This window comes from Augochlora pura, chromosome 9, assembly GCF_028453695.1.
Source record: "Augochlora pura isolate Apur16 chromosome 9, APUR_v2.2.1, whole genome shotgun sequence".
Classification (NCBI taxonomy): Eukaryota; Metazoa; Arthropoda; class Insecta; order Hymenoptera; family Halictidae; genus Augochlora; species Augochlora pura.
The window spans coordinates 9,953,822-9,974,905 of record NC_135780.1 but is presented as its reverse complement, the minus strand read 5'-3'; the positions used below and the strand labels follow the sequence as shown (position 1 = coordinate 9,974,905).

Genomic DNA, 21,084 nt, shown 5'->3' with positions numbered 1-21,084 from the left:
TCGTCTGATATATTTATTATTATATTAGAAGAACGAATAAGCCCATGAGAAATCATGAATTAATCTCATACGAATTGAATTGAAAATTGCAATGGTAATTTGCCAGGAACGATATGTACTTTTCTATTTAAAATATTGATAATTCAAACAGATCAAATGAATTTAATGAAATTAATTCGATTCAGTAAAGATGTGTAATCGTACAGTGTTTTATTGCTACAGTACACTTAAAATAAATTACATCATAACATCAGCCACAACATCTAAGATATTATTGTGTATTCAATTAGTAATCACCGTTCGACTTATAAGACTCTAATGCCTCAATCACACTGTCAACAATAACATGTCCGACCGATCGACAATCGGACGCTACAACATAATTTAAGGGTAACTCTTGCATTTTACTGTGCTTGTCCCGCATCTACATATTGTCTCATGATTTACACAGTAAAATGAATTCGGTATGCGCGTATATATATTACACATATATACCGCCATGTGGAAACGATCCGTGTAAGAATAGTAAAAAAGAGGGTAAGTTCAGAAAAACGCAATGACATGGTTTTTCTCACTAGTACGCATTCATCACAATTCCCAGATACGCCCAGGATGTTTTGTTCTGTTTTTCTTTCAATTCGCCTTGTACAATTTGTTAACGATATACGTATCTCGCTATTATCGTTATAAAAGTTTCCATGCAAAATTGCAATCTATGACCGAAAAACTGAAATGCCTCTCCGTCAGCGGCCATGTATACACATATTCCTGAGATATTAAAATATTATTGTACTGAAAATCGATCTTAATAATATATTGACTCTACATGCCGCATGTTACATAACATTATCCTTGTCTATTGGCAGCGAACAATAAGGTGAGCCCGTGTTGCAGCTTCGAAAGCGATTGACAAGTAATACTTGTCTTGCGACGTCAATCTAATCGATCAGACGGTAACAGGATTAATGTCCAAACAAAATACTAATCAATTGGTACGGACAGATACCAATCACTGAACACTCTGTTTGTAGAAAACGTAGGTTTTCACCACCGGTAATCGTATGTGTGTGTGTAAGCATTATGCTTTTTGTAGTATAAATTCCTACGAAGCGCGAGTCACTTGCATCGTGGGTGCAAATATAGCGCCGCTTATACGTGGTGAACCCACGTAAAAGGAAATGCATCTGAATATTTCATTGATCGTATCTATGATCTATGAACAACAGCATTTTGTTCACGTTTGCAATAGAGGATGCTGCTACTGCACAAAATATATGTACATATCTCATTTGATTAATGCATGCTGTGTACTTAAACCTAAGATCTCATGTACGGATAATCATACTCGCGCAGAGGGACAAACGTTTCTTTAATCGACTGCGGCGAGGCCCAACGTAGGACATAATGAGGGCCGCCGGCTTTGTCGTTTGTACCAGACATTCGACTACCACCAAAAGGTTGTTGACCTACAACCGATCCAGTCGATTTGTCATTTACGTAAAAATTACCAGCTGTGTATTTGAACTCCTCGAGCGCTTTTCTCGCCCATTGTCTAACAAGAGAAGATAAGACAGTGAAGCGGACCGAAGTAAAACAATTTACTACTAGATAAACAAAGTACTTACTCGTCTTGTCCAAATATCGATCCAGTTAAAGCGTAAGGAGTCGATGATTCAACAAGTTTCATGGTTTCGTCTAGCTTCGAGTCTTTGTAAACATAAATTGTTAACACAGGGCCAAATATTTCCTCAGTCATGATCTTATCTTTTGGATCCTTCGTTACCACTATCGTGGGATCAACAAAGTATCCTCGTCTAGAAAAACATATATATTATGTAATAATACCAAAATACGTATTAAACAATGATAAGTAAAAGAAACTTACGAATCATTATAGTTTCCGCCACCAATGACTTCTAAATTAGGAGATTTCTTAGCGTGTTCGATATATCCGGAAATCCTTTTAAACGCAACAGCATCGATGACTGCTCCAGAGAACATAGTGAAGTCCCTTACATCTCCGATAGTTAATTTTTTACGAATAGATAAAAGAGCCTCCTTTATCTATAAAAGAATGAATAACATTCAATAATGAAAATATATCATTTGTAAAAGTTACTATCATATAAAAAATATATACGAAGAATGTACCTTAGGCCATAAAGATTCGGGTACATACATTCTACTGCAAGCAGAACATTTCTGACCATTGAATTCGAATGCACTCTTTATGGTCCCATAAGCAACTGATTCTGCATCAGCACTCGCGTGTACAAAATGAAAATTTTTTCCACCACATTCACCTATCAACTTTGGGTAGTTCTTATACTTTCCCAAATTTTGACCGACTTGCATCCATAAACGATTAAATGTCGGTACTGATCCAGTGAAATTGATTCCAGACAGATATGGCGAAGCAGTGATAGTGTCTCCAAAAACGGGACCCTCACAGGGCACAAAATTGACTACACCTGGTGGCACACCAGCTTCTCTACATATTTTGAAGATCCACCAGTTAGAAAGTAAGGCAGTGTCAGATGGTTTCCAGAGGACAGCATTACCCTAGAACAAATTGATTTTATTTATACATTTATATTTCTAGCACCTATGGGATGTTCCAGAGTGACCCATTAAATAAAAAATTGCTGTTCTTTCCCATAATTTTCGATGAAATATTTCTTATAGATTTGTGCTATAAGTATTTCAAACATAAGTAAATAAACTTACACTACAATAGCCCCTTAATTTTTCTTTCATTGAAAAAAAAGCTACAGCAAGTGGAGTAATTAAAAAAAAAATGCAAACCATCAGAGCAGGTGTGTAGCTAAGATTACCACCAATGGCAGTGAAGTTGAATGGTGATACTGCTGCAATGAAACCATCCATCCCACGATACCTCATAGAGTTCAAAGTACTTTTATCTGGTGAAATTGGTTGGTACTTGAGACTATCTTTGGCAAAGTATGCATGCATTTTAAAAAAGTCAATCAATTCTGCTGCACTGTCAATCTCTGCTTGGATAACCGTTTTACTTTGGCCAAGCATAGTGGCAGCATTCAATTGTTGCCTATACTTGTTTGCCATTAAATCAGCTGCCTTCAACCAAATTTGTATACGTTTATCAATGGAACATTTCTCCCATTCACGTTGAGCTTTAACAGCAACATCAATTGCTTTTTTGACTAGATCAGGTGTTGCCCAGTGGTACTTAGCTATTTTCGCTTTGTGATTATGTGGCTAAAACAACAGACCATTATGATTATTAATAAATGTTGCAAAATTTATTTTACCATTTCTTTATTCCCATGCTATTTAACTTACCATAACTTGATATCTACATAAGTCAGTTTTAATTTCTTCGTTTCCAATTACTAATGGCACTTCTTCGCATTCCTTAGCCATCTTATCCAAAACTTTTTCCAATTCAGCCCTCTCTGGGCTGCCCTTCTGGTAACTAAGAATAGGTTCATTTTCTAATGGAAATTCAGGTGGGTTCGGTACTGGTACAATTGTTCCCAGACATCTCGTACTAACTCTGTTAAAAAACAAAGAATTATGTATATGAATAAAAATAAAGATCTTTGAGTCACTATTTACAATTTGTATTTGATAGTGCTACATATGACGAGATCTGTAGTATGAACAAATATTAGCTCTTGAAATCTGTCTCAAATCAACTCTAAATATTTATCTGTGTACTTGGAAGTCAGACCTAAATCTATAGTCTTATCTGCATCCTCAAATTTTGAAAAGATTTCCTCTTCCATGCTTGATTTTCTCACGTAAAAATGAATATAAACGAAACAATAAATATATAGGACATCAAATTTTCATAAAATAAAAAAATGTAATTATATAATTATAAATTTATAGCTGATTATGCATATACATATTATGAAAAAAAATATTATGTCAGATTTATTTAATCTGGTTTTTAACGGAAAAGAATGTCACGTATCTGTTACATAAATGAGATATTTAGTTTGAGGGGAGAAAGACGTTATTTTAAACTGGCTTGCATATGTCAAACGAATACCATGAACATAGTATTATGTAACGGAAATCTTAGTGACCCATATTATTGCAGTTATCGCTGCATTACTAATTGTACATAAACATAATGCGATAACGGGGGGTCTACTAATTGAAATAAATCAATGGAGTTGTGGGTTCGTCATGCACGAATCAGCAACATTAACGGAATCGAAACACACGAATACGCTCGGTACAATTATAGAACAATGAACCGAGTTAGTGGCAAGAAATCATTCTTTGCCGTGCTAAAAAAACGTTTAAGTAACTAAAAATCGTGGTTAACAAAACAACGGAAAATTTTTTACAATCGGCTATCTTAACGAAACAGTAGCGTCTGCCGATTAGCAAACATTGGGGTCATCATCAAATTTAAATATGTATGATTTACATATTTACAAATAGTCGGTAAAATACGTGATCCACGTCACGTGCTATGTGTCTTGTACGGATGTATGGGTATTCAGAAATATCACGTTTCAAGGACACATATGTGTACGCAAATAAAACTATTAGTTTAACACACAACTCTCTAGTACGAGATGTGGTATGGAAAACACTTAAAGTCATTTCATGCCAAACACATGGCAAAGGGATTAACATCAACAAAAAGGAGCGTCGAAAAAATTAATAACTATTTAATAAATCGTCATATTTCAAAATTATACATTTTGGAATAAAACTATGTTTGAAATAAACAATCCATTCGTAAAGACAAAATAAGGTCTGACACCCATTTTTTTCCAATGACTGATTAAACTTCGAAAAAATTTTCCACAGTCTGCCTACATTTTGCAATGCAGCTGGCCGATTAGATATTTCTAGAGACGTTGGAGACGCGCATGAGTAAAGCATTAATTAAAGTTTGTAAATTCTGTTTGAATTTCCTGGCTGTGTTTATGATTTTATTTAAGCTTTGCATTTTATATCAGAATAAACGTGCACTTGTGTCATAACATCTTGAATCTCACAGAATGTGCTCTACATGGTCGAAGCAGAAACCGTTGGCATGGCCCTACATGTCCATACGAGTGACATAAGACGTTACCGGTAAAATAAACAATGTAGAAGTTGGGGACTGTATAAAAGAATACACAACATACGTATACGTATACACATGCTCTCGCGTTTTTTACATCTCTCAATCTACACATTTAAGTGACTACAGTAAGCATTGTTCGAAACCAGATGACTATCATTCGTCGACACCTGACAGGACATACGGCAAACAAATACATTTCCAATATCGCGTGCATTGTACAAAGTATAATACAATAACCGTCGGAGAGTAATTGGAGTAGCGTGTCGGACAAAAAGTATTACGCAGTCAAAAAAAAGATTGGTGAATGAACTGTCAAACGACACCTTTCATGTACTCTGTGCAGTGGAAAATTCCGACAGGCGAGCAAGGTAGCCTATCCCTGTCCTAGACAAGGAAGGACAACATAAGGACAGAGGAAATATGACAAGGAAGACGAATCGGAGGACCAATAACACACCAATAAGCTGACGTCTACATACATATACGCGCGCCCCTTCATTTATGTTCGGACGTTGTTATACAGTGCTTGTGTCAATGCGCGAAAATAATCAATATACGTTACCAGGATTTAATGCATGCCGTTGAATGATAAAACACAAACCAGCGAAACGTTCTTTTGTTCAAACACTGTGTCCCGCCAGGTGTTTCATAATTTTATACTCACTTTTGACTGTTAGCTATAATCGCTTGACGGCAAAGACTCAACATTGTTATTTCTTTTTCTTCACTTTTCCTTGTTACTTTTTACATGAACGCCTTTTATACTCGTTCCACGAACTTCGCAAAGTTAACAACGTGATTCGCTCACAATAATCACCGTAAAGCACGATCAAGGTACCGAATTGTCGAAAGTACGAAGACCGCGGCTACCATCGAGCAAATAGTGAGCCAAACCTCCCCCCACATGTCCCCCACCTTCCGGCAATTCGACTATGAAACAGGGCCGTAATGAGGGACCAAAAAGTATAGGGGCTTACGAACATACTAAGGAAACAATTTAACTGAAAACATTCACGAACGTTAAAAAGATACACAAATGAAGTGGTAGTTTCAGCATGACACTGCAAACTGAAATTAATAAATAAAATTTTATTGTTGTCAATTAAGATGTTTTTTATTAAATACAAAAACTAATATCTTATATTCTCCATCATAAATTAAATGTATGTATTAAAATTTAGTTGAATTTATATGTACGTAATATTTTGTGAAACATGATTTTTTTCTATCCTTTTGAAAATTCATACTTGAAAGGAGTAGATTTTACAGACACGTTAAAATTATTTTGAGAACGGTGTATAATTTAGATACGAACTTACGTAAGAATCGTTCTTTTTTCATATTCATGATTCGTTACATTTAAAAATCTCCTGATATGTTTTTATATTTGTTTCAAACTACACAGAACATAACTTGAAAGGAATTTCCTCAATACATTAATGAAGTCAAGAAAAAGTTTAATTTGTACAAAGTTTAGTTTAATAATGTAATATCTTAAAGTTACATAAGATATTAAGAAATGGGTTGTTCTTAATTATCTTCTTGTTGCATTTGTAACTCTCGGAGTAATTGGGCTCTTTGTTTTTCCAATTCATCCTCCGATAGTTCATGATGTTCTGCGTTCTCTGTAACAGATCCTTCACTGTGAGCAGAAGCTCTTCTGTGTTTCTCCTCTTTTCGCTTTCTTTCGGGTGATTCTTCTGACGACGGAAGCCTCGAGTGCGAACGCTGTAAACCAGTATCGTAAAAATAAGTAAGTGTACGCACTAAAAAATATATCTACAAAACAAGAATACTTACAGAATGACTGCGGCCTCTTTTCTTTTTATTCTTTTTCCTTTTCGATTTTCTGGTGTCTGACTCAGAACTGTCAGACTTACTAGGAACGCTTGGTGAACGAGACTTATGTCGTTTTTTCTTTACGCCTTTATCGCTTCCTTCAGACTCCTGCAAAAACACAATTAAGTGTAAAACAAAAATATTACCTCAAGTCTTAAGACTATGTAACATACTTACACTATGCGATCTAGATCGTGATTTCCGTTTTACTTTCTTTGTTTTTTTCTTTTTACTTCTGATATGATGATGACTACAACTTTCCTCTAGCTCGTGCTGATATTCTTTAAAGATTCGAACTCTTTCACTTTCCAATGTGATTGCTTTAAAGTCTGGCTCCTCTTCGATTTTAGTACGTAGATCCTCCCACGTCATCTGATAATCGACATTGAGCGTCTTCAACAGATTTTTAAAACCTGTTTCCAACTTTTTGAATTTCCTAGTTTCTTCCTTTACACGTTCTTTTTCTCTAGCTTCAGCTTTTTCAAGTAATAAATTGTACGTCAATTTCACGTTTCCAGCATCCAATGTTGCAGATTTTCTGTCTTCGCACACAACGGTGGCAAACTCTTCAAAAGTAGTGTTAACTTGTACTTCGAAATTCTTATCCTTTAAAATCTCTCTTATGATCTTTTTCTCAGAATGGAATCTGGATTTTAGATCCTCCACGTAAAATTTGAAAAGATCTAACGGTGTCGATCCAGATTGGCCAAGCATAGCAGAAAATCTCAGATCAGCAGAGAGCATTGGGTAAAGTTCTACCCAAAGTGACATCGATGTTAATTTCCCTTGTTCATGTAATTCATCGAGTAAACTCTGAAAAGTTATAAAAAATTCATTGCAGAAATTATATAGAAAAACATTTCATTGAAAATATAACAAATTTCAAGAATACTTACTATAAAAGCATCTCGATTTTTCCTTTCTTGTCGTTTCCTACGTTTCTTCTCATGTTCTTTCTCTTCTTCCTCATCCTTCTCTAGCTGACGTATATGATTTTCAAATACAAGTAAGGCATCTTCTTTGTCCATTTCCAATAAATCTGCATTCTCTGCAAAAGCAGCATGTTGCAAAAGTAGTGCCTGCGCTTCTTGCCAAGTTGTCCGGTATGTAACATCCGTCATAGTGTCTAAAACTTGCGCTAGTCTTTTAGTATTTCGTTTTTTCAACTGCTTTGATTCCTCTTTCTCTCGTTTAGACAAATTGAAAATAACATCTTCATATATGTCTCGCCGATCAGAATCACCCACGGCTCTCCAAACTTCCAGATTACCATATATTTCTTCACACTTGTAATATTTTGTTGTGCTCGTCATTCTATCATTTTCTAATAGAAACTGTTCCAAGTCTTCCTTGGCTTTTTTTAACCTATTTAATACACAATATATTACTTTATCATTAAAACATCAAAGGATCCTATAAATTTATGATACTCACCTTAACCTTTCTTGTTCACGTTCTTCTTTCAGCTTTTGTGTTTTGTATGCATTAAACGCTTGTTTCCGTTCATTCAACTTCTTCATTTGTGGATATCTCGAATCGCTTTGAATTAATTTTACCGCCTGTTCCCATGTAGCGTTAGATGGTACATCTCTTTCTCTTAATAATTCTTTAAACGCTTCAATCGCCTCTTTTTTGTCCTTAAATTGCATTTTCGGCTCAGGAGTACTGTTGCGACTATCATTCGCGGAGCCTTTAGCAGAATTACTATCCTCATCTGGTTTTGCAGGTGGAGTAGGAATGTTTATTGCTGCGAGTGTTGCAGCCATTGCCTGCTCAATTGCAGATTTTCCACCTGGTTCTGGCGTGCTGGTTTGAGATGCATTTGTAATTGCGATATTTGGAGATAGATGCTGCATGGTTACAGGAACAATACTGCAAGATAGCAATACCGATAATTATATCTAACTCGATTGAATACAATTGATGTCTACATTAAATAAATCTTACTAACGTGTTTGTAGCGCTTGCAACAACCGCTGCCGCAGCAGCTGCAGCTTCTTCGGCTGCAATTCTTGTTTTCAGTTCTTCCAATTCTGTTGGAATGGTCCACCTTGATTCCTTAGTAGTTACATTATGATAATATACTTTCCCATTTTCTGACTTGTATTCCTTCCAAGGGCACTGTGATAAAAGCAATTCGCTAGGTGTTTTTAATTCATCCGGTTTTTCCCATAATGATTGCTTTGTAACACTATTATAATAATACGTTCTGCCATCTGGGGCTTTGTGCTCAGTCCAATCAGTCTTCTTCTCAGCTGTTGCTGTAATAGGCTGAACAGCAGAACCAGTATCACTTGCTAGAGGTGCTGGAGGAGGAATACCCGGAGCTGTTATTTGAGGAGGTGCAGCTAAAATATAAGAAACATCTAAATGAGGTAAACTTTCAGAACCGAATGGATGTCTTTTAAATAGAAGTATTGACCTATAACTCCAGCATCGGGTGGAGGAGCAGCAGTAATTGGAAAACTAAAACCGGGAGGTGGTATGGAGAATTGCGGTGGCATTATGCCTGGCGGACCAGGTGGCAGACTAGGAGGTGGTATAAAGGGTGCAGTGGGCATAATGGGTGGTACAAAACTAGAAGCAATATTTGGAGTTGCTGTTGGAAATCCAGATACCGCAGCAGGTGGTGGTATACCATCATTTGAAGCCTATAACATATTTTAAAATAAAAATAAAAATTAAGACGTTTAAAATGATACATTTATTTTTAATGAGCAACATATTTTATTTGAAAAGTACACAATTAAATGACTTGTTAATGTATCTTAGGAATTATCACATATAATAAGAACAGAACCATAATGCAAAAACATAATTAACTTAAAAAATGAAAGGAAAAGATAAGTCTATAGCAGCCGTATTATTCAAATTTTAAATTACGTTATTAAAAATGAGTAAAATTGAAAAAACCGAATATGTAATAATGAGGAAGTAAGGTTATTAATCATTGTATATAATCATGTATATAATACTATACCATTGTCCTAAAGTTAAGGGAATCTTCTTTTTAACTCAAATCATTGAAAATAAGCGTTGTTTTTTTTTAATGCAGTACGTTCAACTCTTTATAAATCAAAGAACGCACGCAGTAACACTGCTACACTACATATACCTAATTGTGTTTGATTATGACTTCTATACTATATGTATCTATAACTATATATGCATGTATTTAGTTGATAAGGGAAAAAAACTCATGTCACAATATAGTAATGGATTCTACTTTTTCACACCTCCAGGCCGTAGCTTGGTCCGTTAGCGAGGATTGATATAGAAATTTTCTTTGCTCTTATCGGCTGACAATTCACTGCAGAAACAGGATCCACCGTGGATTGGTTGCGCAATAAAAAAATGTTCATGCACAAGTTCCATTACTCTACAGTCATGGAATCATAATTCTGCACGTCTACAGGCCGTAGCCTGATCCACTAGCGAGGGGTCGACATAGAAATTTCTTTGGCTCTGATTAGCTGACTACCAAAAAAAGTTTTATATCTATCCTCTCTAATGGATCGAGCTGCGGCCTGGAAACGTGCGGGAATAGGACTCATTACTGAACAACACTTGCAAAGTATTCGTTTCGAACATGCCTTAAGTTTCAAACCTTAAATCATTTTCTCATGTGTAGGATAAACTGCATTTGAATGTTCAGTAGCTCCGGTAGCACGTCAGCGTGATATTTGTTGTCGGTAGTTTTCTGTACAAACCAGAAACATGTCTACCACTTGTAAATTAATGATGACATGTAGCAAAACGCGTCAGTTTTGCAGATTGTTATACCCTCCCACATCGTTTTATTCCAACTCCCGTATCCTGCAAAAACCACAACTATACGATAAATGCACATTACATAAATCTGTCATTGACGGTAATCAGCAGTACATTATTAACTGTAAACTCTTGTAATTGTTAAATACTGTCTATAGATAGCAAGGTTTATTTAAGTCCGTCTTGTGCTTTCTAGGCCAATTAACTTTGCATTTTTCAACGTCAACAATTTCAAAGTCTAATACCACAACTATGGCAGAAGGTGATGTAAAAGACCTTATTGTACATTATAAAGATGTTATAGAAGCTCAAAAAAATGATAGTGTACTGATTATTGATGTCAGGGAACAAAATGAGATTGATGAAACTGGGAAATTACCAGGAAGTATTCATATACCAAGTACAGTTATTTATATTCATTATAATATTATTCTAATGTTTGTCATTAAATATTAATTACTGTGTCGCATTATTCCAGTGGGAGATGTATCTAATACTCTACTTAACTTGTCTGACAAAGACTTTAGAAATAAATTTGACAAAGAAAAGCCTACGAAAAATACAAAGATTATATTAAGTTGTAGATCTGGTAAAAGGAGTGCTATGGTACAAGAGGAGATTCAAAAGCTTGGATTCCAAAAGTATTAAAACTTTGTTAATAAAAATTAGTTTCATATGGTAAACTGTATTTTACATACTTTAGAATTCACTAACTAAATATATTCACGTTCCAGCGCATATAACTACATTGGTGGATGGACAGATTGGGAAAGTAATACAAAAGGATAGATCCTTGTCCATATACTCATAATTCTTTATCTAGTGAAATCTATTCAGCAATAAATTGTTATTAATACTCAAAATAAAAATCGTTTATATCGATCTTGATTAGTTAATAGAGTTATGTCTCCTTATTTAATATATACACATATACATAAGAGCTAGCATACATACAATTGTACATATACAGACATTTCATCACTCATTCTTTAGTCCCACTCTGTAATGTAAAACGTAGACAATCACTTATCTGTTACACAAAATAATTATCTTATTTATTTTTCTGCTCCTGTGCTAATTTCTGATTAACCATTTCCCTAAATTGTCCCAAAATAAGATTCTCCCGTTTTTGTCTCTCTTCTTTACTGAACATAGCCAATGCACGTTTTTCATCAGCAGAATAAATCTGGTTCTCTTTACGAATACGAACTGCTTCCATTCTCCGATGTCTGTGTAAAAAAAATGATGGTGTTAGAAATCCGATTTCAATTTTGTTGTAGAATTCTCATAAAATATAACAGTATAGATTACCTGCTACCACTCATGACATAACCAACAGATTCATATGAAGCAATTTCTTCAGATGTTAAGCCAATTTCTCCTCTTCTAGGTATACGTTTCCCTTCTGCAACATACGCTGCCATAGCCGCACCTTCTCCAGGCAAAAGAGCTTTACCAAAGTCTTTAGCTGACAATGTTACATGTGGCTTTTGAACTGGACCTAATATGCCTTCATCACCGCTATCATCAGAACTAGATCCTCTTCTGACTTTGGCTTTGTCATGAGAACCATTTTTTTCCACCCATTCTAGTCCCTCTGATTCACTATCAGAACTAGTGTCTGACTTCTTTTTGCTCTTTTTACGTTTCTTCTTCTTCTTCTCCTTTTTAGACTTCTTTTCCTTCTTCATCTTCTTGCTTTTCTAAAAATGAAAAACACTGTTAGAATTTCCAAAAATATACTATCTAACAAAACATAGATCAGAGAAGTATATTATGGTACCTTCTTTTTCATCTCGTGTTTTCTTTTTCTATCCTTTGTGATAATACTATCCTTATGCCTGTTAAGTTCTTCATCCTCGTCAGAGCTGTATTAAATACCAGTTCGTTATGACACGAATAGACAATAAACATCTTACGATTGAATATATACTTTTCCTGAGAGACTTTTGCCCTCTAGTATAGAATCAAATAAATTGAAATTCGAAATTATGAAAATTAGAAAAAGCTGTAATTAATACGTACTCTTCGATCCGGGTTGGCGATTTACCCCAAATTCTGTCAACGCCACATAACCCAATTTGTTCTCTGTCACGTCGTCGTGCGTCCATCATCAACTTTGTTTTTTATTTACTAATTTTTAAGGTTGGAATTTGAAGCTACAATAACGCTACCTGGTTTCAATGGAGAATATGTTCCGATGGAGGCGCGCGTGTTTTAAATGTATATGTCTGCGAAGAGGCATGCATGAAATAAAAATACACCAATTAAATGTTAACAACAAAGCAAGAAGAAACAAACTTTGTTAAAACAGAAACTTAACAATAAACTAACGAGAACCCTGTGTGGATAGACGCTCTGAAAAACAATGGTGGCGCAAGCTATTGTATGGTCTTTCTTTACAAGCCTCGTTTTTTTCCTAGCGCTGTCGACGGTGGACTGATGAACTTTTAGTAACTTGACCTGCCATTTTTACCATGAGATAAAACATAAAAATAGCGCCACTGACCGTAGTGGCAAAATGTTGAAACTATTAACCAAATTAACGTCCACCAATATTTTTTACCAAATGTTACCTTGTCGGTAATTTTATCTACCAGTTTGAGTATTTTGCCGCAATGGCCAATGTCGCATATTACATATCTTATGGTGCTAACGGTAATCATTTATCTTAATAATAATAAATAAACTAAATAAATATTGCTTCAAAGAAATTGGAGGAACAATCCGATTGGATAATTGTCTGGTAATATAACATCAATATTTTTCTATACGTTTTTAATCCAGGAGCTCGATAATTTATGCATATAGCCTATATAATTATGAAATTCTACTATATATATATTTTTTTCATTTCATTCTATTTTAATGAAATACTTGGACTGTCTATAATTCTCTATATTTAAAACTGATTTTATGATATAATAAGTGGCTGCCGTACTTTATCATTCGAAGAGAACTTCAGATATGTCTCTGAAATCTAAAAAAGTTGCAGAATCCGAATTTAACTCACCCATTGCAAAAGATTCTGCATTATGGCCGGAATGGTCAGACGCGGCGTTAAATAAAGAAAACTGGTCCAGTCCGAAAAGTAATAAGCAATTAATTAAATCTAGTTCAAAGTCCATATGTAATATTAATTACAGATGGCACGGATGGGTTATTTATGGACACGCGGCCTGTCGATTTGCCTCCATCATTGGAACCCTCCGAATGGATAAGGGCGAAGAATTTGAAGAATCTAACTGTACGTATACTTTACGCATAAATTACGGTTTGAAATATTTTCAAACATTTTTATTAAAAATCTAGGAAAGCTACAATTAATTATAATAATAAATCTAGGAACCGTTGACAGTGTTCGTTGCCACTTCAGAGTACCCGGACCTAATCACGAACAATGGCCACATATTGCGCAGCGAAGTACGTCCAGATTTCAGTAAAATGAAATAATTCATCGCCAGCGAATGAGCATTTGTTCTAATTCCGTTCGCATAAAAGGCGGGGACGAGTGCGTTCGACGTATAATTATAATTAATTATTAAATATTCTAACGATGCCCATTCATTATTCGAAACTTGCCCGCGCATGGAAAACGCACAATCTAATTAACGATCGACGTAGAACAATCGTGCCAAATATAATGATTAAAATAGGCCCGTGTCCGATCGTGCCGCGGCTCAATTAAAAACAACTTTTCAGTTCGCACGTTGGGTTATTTCCGCGCTAATAAATCTTCAGTATTGCGGCCGAGATGGATTGGAAATAAGTGGCGCGAACGACAGTTTCATTTGGAATGGGCGGTACCAATCTTGGCGTGGCTGGATGCATGTGTATTCAATGAACAAAGCGGGCAAAGGGGCGAATCATCGCCCCACCGTGAATCCGAACGGTGCGCAATAATTCTTATCCTTTCTCTGTTAAGTAATTGTTACCATTGATCGGAACGTCGACGATCTGGTCCATTAATATTGAAAAATTGCAATCGAAAGGAAAATACGTGGTGCGACTATTCTTTTTGGGATCATGGCGCTACATCATCGTGGACGACATGATACCAGTGAATTCTAATGGAGTACCGGTCTTACCTCGCACTTCGAACGACCACGAATTATGGCCGCTGCTACTCTCCAAGGCTTTGTTAAAGCTGTGCTCTGTGTCGTGGTCCGACGGCCGCGAGATCGTCGATTTCCATCCGGTTCATTGTTTGACTGGTAAAGTAAGACGCAATTATCAGCAATTTCTGGAGAGGAAGACAACGTTCCTTTTCGTCCACAGGCTGGATTTGCCTGCGATTAGAGATCGGTTACCTGTCTCCGCAGGACAAATGGGATTTTCTCAGGAAATACGCGGACCACTTCGAATGGAAAGCTGAAACCGAGGAGGGTTGGTCTCGCGTCGTAGACAATTTTTATTTACGTATAATTAGTATTTAATTCCAAAGGATCTACGTTGAACAGTGTATACATATTTTGGGGAAACACCCCTAATTTTAATCGTTTGCGAACAGTGATTTTGGACCCGGTGGAGCCAAGCGAAGGGAAGAAATCCAAGGCAACGTCGAAGTCGAAGAAATCCAAGGATACGGAAGACTCGCAGAATGACGCTGCCGAGTCGAAGAAGTCCAAGGAGACCGGTCGATCGAAGAAATCGAAAGATACCGAGCGGTCGAAAAAGTCTAAAGGTGAACAGAAGCCTGTAGTCTTAGAGAAGCCCGAACCGGTTACCTTGTTCCTCGGATTGGACGATATGAAGACACTTGCTTCGGGAACTGTGCCGGGATTGTCGCCTTGCTGGAGCCATTTCATCTACATAGCGCAGTCTCGCGACGTCCCCTTGGATCCCAAAGACGTACGACCTCTTCATTTTAGTATTTTTATTATTGACATATGAATGAACAACTTCTCTTATATTCAACAAATAAATTAAATCATTAAAAAATGGCGCAGGTGAAGCCTCCTCTGGCAAGATGGAAGCTGTTTCGCTGGCTGAAGTGGGCGATCGAGATGGGAATAATCGATCCAGTCGAGTACTTCGTCCCGATCCGTTCCTTGAAGATCGTCAGTCCTCTGAAAGAATTCGACGAGAGCGTGGTCAGCAAATACACACTGATGAAAGCCGAAGAGACGAATCAAGAAGACATACCAGCATCAGAGAAGTCCGAGAAGAAGAACCGTCGCGACAAGTCGAAGGAGTCGAAGAGCCAGAAGGAATCGTCTAAGAAGTCGCCAGGGAAGGTCGAAGAAGTCGCGATGAGCCTGCCGGACATCAGCTTCTGGGCGGACTTCAACAAGCTGGAGCCGTACATCAGGGACGTCCACTTCTTCTACAAGCTGGACTATTTCGAGTACACCGCCAGAATCTCGGATCGGTTTCAAGGAATCGAAGGAAAGACTCAGAAATCGGAATCGAAGAAGAGCGGCAAAACTGGGAGCAGAGGAGCTTCTCCAGAGCCGGCAATGTCGGGAGACACTAAGTTCGTAGACGCGTATCAGTGGCCCCGGGGTTTGTCAAGAAGCAGGAACGAGCCGTTGTACATCTTCACCGACTCCACAGAGATCAAGTTCTTCCTGATAAGTTTCGCCACGTTCCAAATGCCAGGGGAGTCTCAGCCCCCTCCGACTAATTCCAGAGAGAACAGCGTCGATCCTCCGCCGGTGCCAGGATTCGCGCAATCCACAGCGAACAGGGACTATCTGATCATCGAGAGACACAGCTGGTTCCACAGACAGAAGTACGGCAACGACCTGGTTCATCTTCCGACGGCTGGCACCAAGGCGACTGTGATGGAACTGGAATCGGGAAGACACTTGCTGCGAGTTTACTGCGGCTCCGAGGCTAACTGCTTTACGACGATCTCCTCGGACACGATCTTCCACGTGGGCGACCGCTGGAAGATGTACGAGCTGATGACTACAGAGTCGGACACGATCGAACAGAAAGTAAAGCACATCAGCAACTGCGTCAGCAACGCGTACCAGTCATTCGGCACCGAGAGGTTTCCGGAGGCGATGAAGTTGTACTACAAGAGCTTCATGCCGCCCGGGCCTAGCCATAAGAAGAGGATCAAGATCTTTCATTACCTCATACACGTGTGCTTCCTCAGCGAGAAGGCCAGGCTGATCAAAGAGCTCATGCCGAAGGACGAGGTGCCAGGCATCTTGAGAGCGCTCAAGATACTTTACTTGGACCCTTTGATCGGCCAACAAGTGAATCCGTTCTCTCTAGCGTTGAAAGCCATGAGAGACAGCAGCACTCCTAGAACCTCGATCGAGAGAACCAGACACCTCGCCGGACCCTCGATCGAGAACAATACCCTGAACAATGACTACTTCGCGTCCATTATCCAGTCCTTCTTCAGGAGGATCGTGATCAGGAAGTACAAGCGGATCCACAATCCCAAGCACGAGGAACACCAGGAAGTCATGGAGAATTTGTTAAAGGTGGTGGAGCTGTTCAATTACAACAAGAGGGAGTCGTTGGCCAGCTGTCTGTTCAGGTGCATTCTGAAGCACTTCGATAGACTCCGGGACATATATCCCTCCTCCAAGGACTTCGAGTTCACGATACAGAAGCAAGAGCTGACCGGAACATTGTCGGGCCTGAAGCCGGGTCAATGGACACCGATCGTCAGGCTTCTGGTGAACGCACGCGTCCAAGAAACCGTGTTCGCGAGCGTCGACCTGTTCGTTAACTTGCCCAGGTATTCGGAGTTGAGCATTATTATTTTATAAAAAGTATTCTTTTTATCGTTTATTCGTTGTTCGATATTTTCATTTGGATAAACATTTCGCCGAACTTCGCAGGTACTGCGTGCGCGTCTTCAACAACGACACCAAGCGGGAGATGTTGCGAGTGGTGAACAACGTGGTGCCGTCTCGTTACGAGCACAACAGCTTAGGGTACACGGTGTTCGCCTACGGCTGGACCGACGATCAGCCAACGAAAGACGTGCCCTGGTGCCTGCTCATGGTCACCAAGAAAACGGAGCCTATTTTTTACACCGTGAACAATAATTGGTCCAGCAATCTGCAAGCTTCTCAGCTGGTCACCCAAGAGCTGACCAACTACTACATACCCAACAACAAGGGTTGCATCGCGAAGTGGATCGCTCGGGTCACCCAACCTACCGTGGTGTCCTTCCGATTGATCACGTCCTACGACAAGGTGAAGGTCCACTTGAGAGTGATGGACCTCGACGAGGATACACTGTCCGAGATATACGGAATATCAGTGGTCATCCTGCCTTTTACTTACCTGGGTCTGTCGGTGGAACCCAGCACCATGCACTTGAATGTCGACTCTTCCGGACAGCACAGACTTTCCGACAACAACGCCAACGACAACCAAGCAAAGTAATAAATATCTAAATATCTAAATAACAATCTCGAATGGCGACGATAACAAAATTTTATTCATTATTCGAAAATGATTTATTTTTCTATGAGTATCGAATTAATAATTATATATTATATTTATATACAAAGATGAAATATCTTTTGTTCGAGTTGCTGTTTAAATAATGTTCATCTACGCAGCCAAGTTGTGACCGGAGATGGGAGTGGCGACGTGAAAGATCGCCAGAAGTCGGATGTCAACGGGGGCGGACTCAGCGCGAGGACGTTGGTTCCGCAGACTTATTACGTGGAGGCTTTTGCTCTCGACGAAAGCTGGCCCCTCAGCAAATCGGAGTGGGCCATTGTGACACAGGTGAAATCTAGGCGTGCTGGCTCCACCGTTAGACCAAAGGCATCCACCGTCAGTTTAAGCAAGCCGTCGAAGTCCGAGTCATCCAGGTTCAGGAGGACATCCAGAATCGCCAGCGAAATTGGCCAGCCGCCAGAGAAGCCATATTGGATCCTCCAGGTGGTCACCGATTCCGGGAGCGGTTTCGAGGTGCCCTTTCGCAGCGATTGGTTGAACGATTTCCATTGAGCACCCTTGTAGGTTTTACACGACCCTCCTCGGTTCCACAGATAGCGGAGGACAAATCGAAGGAAGAGAAGATTGCTAAGATGAAGGAGGCCTGGTTTGCGGAGAATCCGGACAGCATGGCGCGTGGCAAGCTGCTACGGGAAGAGTTCCGAAAGAAGTACGAGATCAAGCCAGAGGCCTCCGAAATGGACACCAGAAGGAGGCCGTTGAAGGAATGTTGCCCGGACGTTCCGTTGTCCATGTTAGAATCACGATCGTTGGAGCCTCCTCGTTCGTTTCGCAAGCTTCCTCTGCTGAAACTGTCCGACTACGAGGTCAAAGAGGACGAGGAGGATGTACCGTGGTTGAAGACGATCTACGACGAGGAGATCCTGAGGAACACTCGATTGGCGCACATCATTTACGCCCAAGAAGACTATAATTACTCTATCGAAGAGTTGAGCGGACTGATTAAAAACAGGAAGGAACGGTATCGGATGCTTTTCCAGGAACACCAAGGTCAGTTGTCCACGAGGAGGACTATCGTGGAGGAGGCTTACGAGTTGCGGAAGTCTTATATCGCTAGCATGCAGTCCGAGAGCGGTAAGGGTAGCAGGAAGAGCATGAAGACCAGGAGTTCGAAGTCTAAGAAAGCTTGACATTTAAAAATCCGCAGTATAAATGAATACTTTAAGAGACAGTTGAGTGTACATATTTAATTTTTAATTCGTAGGTGGAAATAAAATAATTGTGTAACTACTAGGTGTAAACTAAGCTATCTCGATACTAAACTTATCGAGGATTGGCAGCGACTGATGCGAGTTTCTTTGAACGAAAGACGCTATAAAATTTATCTAATATTTTTATTATCTTTGTATGAAGTACTGTTAACAAATGTGTGCTTTTAACACTGAAACTACTCGGACGTCCATTGTTCATCCGAAAGAAGATCGCAGTAAAAACGGAATCAGGACCTCGTTCGTTATCCAATCAAATTTTGTTAAGCTCTCGCATGCAGCAGAAAAGCGTGATTTAGCAGAAAGCTCGCGGAACCGTCGAGCACATTAATTCGTGGTCGAATAACAAGCCGATCCGGCGACGTGATAAATGTCCACGTGCCGGGATATCGATTGCGTTGATTCTGGAAGGTCGCCGGGACCACGGCGGTTTCTAAATTGCTCCACATCGACGCCGCTGATCGCGTACCGCAATAATCGGTGATTCGCGAGCTACCAACCGGAATCGATTTTTCAAACCGGCGCTATCTCGAACAGAACGTTCGCTGTTCATTTGCATCCCACCAGCCCCGGTAGTTATGGCACACGACGACGGGACACCTTTTAACGACGCTTCTCTAGCCTCCGCGAACGAAAAGAAAAGCACGCCGATCCGTTCCGTTCATTTTTCATCCGGGACCAGTCCCCGGACCCTCGGCGAGATTATTACGAAACCACGGCCAGAGGCCGGGGAAGAGGTCTAGGTTAAGCGGGAGAACAGGTACTCTGCTCGGGAGCCGAGTGGTATTTTACCCTCGCGACCAAGCCGATCCGCCGTTTAATAATCCCACGTCGCACGATTTCTAATTAAATCGGAAATTTCAATCTGTTAGGCAACGATTCGAGGATTAACGAGCGGCCGATCCATTTATCTTCCAGGATTCTGCTCTGCGGAACATGGTTCTGCGAAACACTGTTCCACCTGTGCTTTACCTGTGTTTGGAAATGCTAAGTATTCCGGTTACTGTGAAATTATTTGTGTAAACTTGTATAGTGCAAGGAAAGATTGATGGTTACATGTGCCATTCTTCTGGATTGTAAATTATAGTCATAATACTTTGTCAAGTAAACCGATTCGCAGTTGGTATTTAATTAAAAGTACAAAATTGTTCGTAATTTAATTAGAATACGAGTAATCTTAAAATATTTCTTTCAAGAACATAGAATAAAACTGACGCGGAAAACGGCATGAAAATGAGAAATTATCAGTAGAAAAATGAGCAAGCAGTAACAACCCTCGAAGCAGCCGAATCGTTGTAACGCGAGCCAATAACGTTGACGTTGTAATAACAGAATATTATGATAATTACAGCAGTGTTCTGGTTGAAATGTTACAAGCGCCGCGGTCTCGGGACTCGAGGAATCTCGTCGCGTCGTTTTTTCCGGGCGTACGAAGGTGGCAGCGTTTCCGTGTGTGTGCGTGCGTTGATTACAGGTGCACCGGCGTTCGCGTTGCAGGTTGCAACGTCCGTGCAACCGACGACGGCGAGACCGGCAGCGGCAGCGGGCCGCCCGGCTGGCAGCCGACTGGTAATCACTGTCGATCGTGTTTGTTAGCCGGTCTCGTCCTTCGCGGGACGAATTACGATCAGGGTGGCACGCCGGCCTTTACGGACTACCGGTGGCAATTTACCTAGCCAATATCTCTGCTACCGTGATCCACCGCGTGCACGTACACGCGCGGGAACGTGTCCGACGACGCACTCGACC

At 39.5% G+C, this 21,084-nt stretch overlaps 5 protein-coding genes across 6 annotated transcripts; 2 read left to right on the top strand and 3 right to left on the bottom strand.

Moving 5' to 3' along the window:
* Window positions 1-180: 180 nt before the first annotated feature.
* P5cdh1 (delta-1-Pyrroline-5-carboxylate dehydrogenase 1) lies at window positions 181-5,983 on the bottom strand. Its single transcript, XM_078190385.1, has 7 exons — window positions 5,739-5,983; window positions 3,322-3,535; window positions 2,806-3,237; window positions 2,152-2,562; window positions 1,886-2,064; window positions 1,626-1,814; window positions 181-1,552 (listed from the first exon to the last, which is right to left on the bottom strand). The coding sequence occupies exons 1-7, from the start codon at window positions 5,780-5,782 to the stop codon at window positions 1,318-1,320; spliced, it is 1,704 nt and encodes a 567-aa protein (XP_078046511.1). The 5' UTR covers window positions 5,783-5,983; the 3' UTR covers window positions 181-1,317.
* A 201-nt stretch (window positions 5,984-6,184) lies between these two features.
* Prp40 (pre-mRNA processing factor 40) lies at window positions 6,185-10,046 on the bottom strand. Its single transcript, XM_078190663.1, has 8 exons — window positions 9,894-10,046; window positions 9,336-9,564; window positions 8,865-9,261; window positions 8,348-8,785; window positions 7,810-8,278; window positions 7,091-7,726; window positions 6,875-7,021; window positions 6,185-6,802 (listed from the first exon to the last, which is right to left on the bottom strand). The coding sequence occupies exons 1-8, from the start codon at window positions 9,894-9,896 to the stop codon at window positions 6,605-6,607; spliced, it is 2,517 nt and encodes an 838-aa protein (XP_078046789.1). The 5' UTR covers window positions 9,897-10,046; the 3' UTR covers window positions 6,185-6,604.
* A 529-nt stretch (window positions 10,047-10,575) lies between these two features.
* On the top strand, window positions 10,576-11,566 carry LOC144475169 (rhodanese domain-containing protein CG4456). 2 transcript variants are annotated; one of them, XM_078190773.1, is made up of 4 exons: window positions 10,576-10,784; window positions 10,881-11,084; window positions 11,163-11,325; window positions 11,419-11,566. In XM_078190773.1, the coding sequence occupies exons 1-4, from the start codon at window positions 10,631-10,633 to the stop codon at window positions 11,471-11,473; spliced, it is 576 nt and encodes a 191-aa protein (XP_078046899.1). In that variant the 5' UTR covers window positions 10,576-10,630; the 3' UTR covers window positions 11,474-11,566. The 2 variants fall into 2 exon arrangements, with proteins under 2 accessions (XP_078046899.1, XP_078046900.1); XM_078190774.1 differs by having other exon boundaries at window positions 10,688-10,784; window positions 10,862-11,084.
* Window positions 11,567-11,720: 154 nt separating this feature from the next.
* On the bottom strand, window positions 11,721-12,849 carry LOC144475168 (uncharacterized). The gene is made up of 4 exons (XM_078190772.1): window positions 12,710-12,849; window positions 12,468-12,552; window positions 11,996-12,387; window positions 11,721-11,913 (listed from the first exon to the last, which is right to left on the bottom strand). The coding sequence occupies exons 1-4, from the start codon at window positions 12,796-12,798 to the stop codon at window positions 11,736-11,738; spliced, it is 744 nt and encodes a 247-aa protein (XP_078046898.1). The 5' UTR covers window positions 12,799-12,849; the 3' UTR covers window positions 11,721-11,735.
* Window positions 12,850-13,651: 802 nt separating this feature from the next.
* Window positions 13,652-19,257, top strand: LOC144475130 (androglobin). Its single transcript, XM_078190709.1, has 10 exons — window positions 13,652-13,775; window positions 13,831-13,931; window positions 14,030-14,123; window positions 14,677-14,898; window positions 14,963-15,070; window positions 15,195-15,535; window positions 15,634-17,387; window positions 17,491-18,039; window positions 18,223-18,580; window positions 18,661-19,257. Exons 1-10 carry the CDS (start codon window positions 13,652-13,654, stop codon window positions 19,255-19,257), a joined length of 4,248 nt encoding a protein of 1,415 aa, XP_078046835.1.
* The last annotated feature ends 1,827 nt before the right edge of the window (window positions 19,258-21,084 follow it).

Bases quoted from the DNA above. Each gene is read 5' to 3' on its own strand.
- P5cdh1 (XM_078190385.1), bottom strand. From the start codon at position 5,782: ATGTTGAGTCTTTGCCGTCAAGCGATTATAGCTAACAGTCAAAA. The intron at 2,563-2,805 runs GTTTGCATTTTT...AATTTGTTCTAG, and splicing joins GCTACACACCTGCTCTGATG to GGTAATGCTGTCCTCTGGAA. The intron at 2,065-2,151 runs GTACATTCTTCG...ATTCTTTTATAG, and splicing joins CCGAATCTTTATGGCCTAAG to ATAAAGGAGGCTCTTTTATC.
- Prp40 (XM_078190663.1), bottom strand. The intron at 9,262-9,335 runs GTCAATACTTCT...CTTATATTTTAG, and splicing joins ACCCGATGCTGGAGTTATAG to CTGCACCTCCTCAAATAACA. The intron at 8,279-8,347 runs GTGAGTATCATA...TGTATTAAATAG, and splicing joins CGTGAACAAGAAAGGTTAAG to GTTAAAAAAAGCCAAGGAAG.
- LOC144475169 (XM_078190773.1), top strand. From the start codon at position 10,631: ATGTCTACCACTTGTAAATTAATGATGACATGTAGCAAAACGCGTCAG. The intron at 11,085-11,162 runs GTACAGTTATTT...GCATTATTCCAG, and splicing joins AGGAAGTATTCATATACCAA to TGGGAGATGTATCTAATACT. The intron at 11,326-11,418 runs GTATTAAAACTT...TTCACGTTCCAG, and splicing joins CAAAAGCTTGGATTCCAAAA to CGCATATAACTACATTGGTG.
- LOC144475168 (XM_078190772.1), bottom strand. From the start codon at position 12,798: ATGATGGACGCACGACGACGTGACAGAGAACAAATTGGGTTATGTGGC. The intron at 12,553-12,709 runs GTACGTATTAAT...TATTTAATACAG, and splicing joins TCGCCAACCCGGATCGAAGA to CTCTGACGAGGATGAAGAAC. The intron at 12,388-12,467 runs GTACCATAATAT...TTTCATTTTTAG, and splicing joins AACACGAGATGAAAAAGAAG to AAAAGCAAGAAGATGAAGAA.
- LOC144475130 (XM_078190709.1), top strand. From the start codon at position 13,652: ATGTCTCTGAAATCTAAAAAAGTTGCAGAATCCGAATTTAACTCACCC. The intron at 14,899-14,962 runs GTAAAGTAAGAC...TTTCGTCCACAG, and splicing joins TCCGGTTCATTGTTTGACTG to GCTGGATTTGCCTGCGATTA. The intron at 18,040-18,222 runs GTAATAAATATC...TCATCTACGCAG, and splicing joins GCCAACGACAACCAAGCAAA to CCAAGTTGTGACCGGAGATG.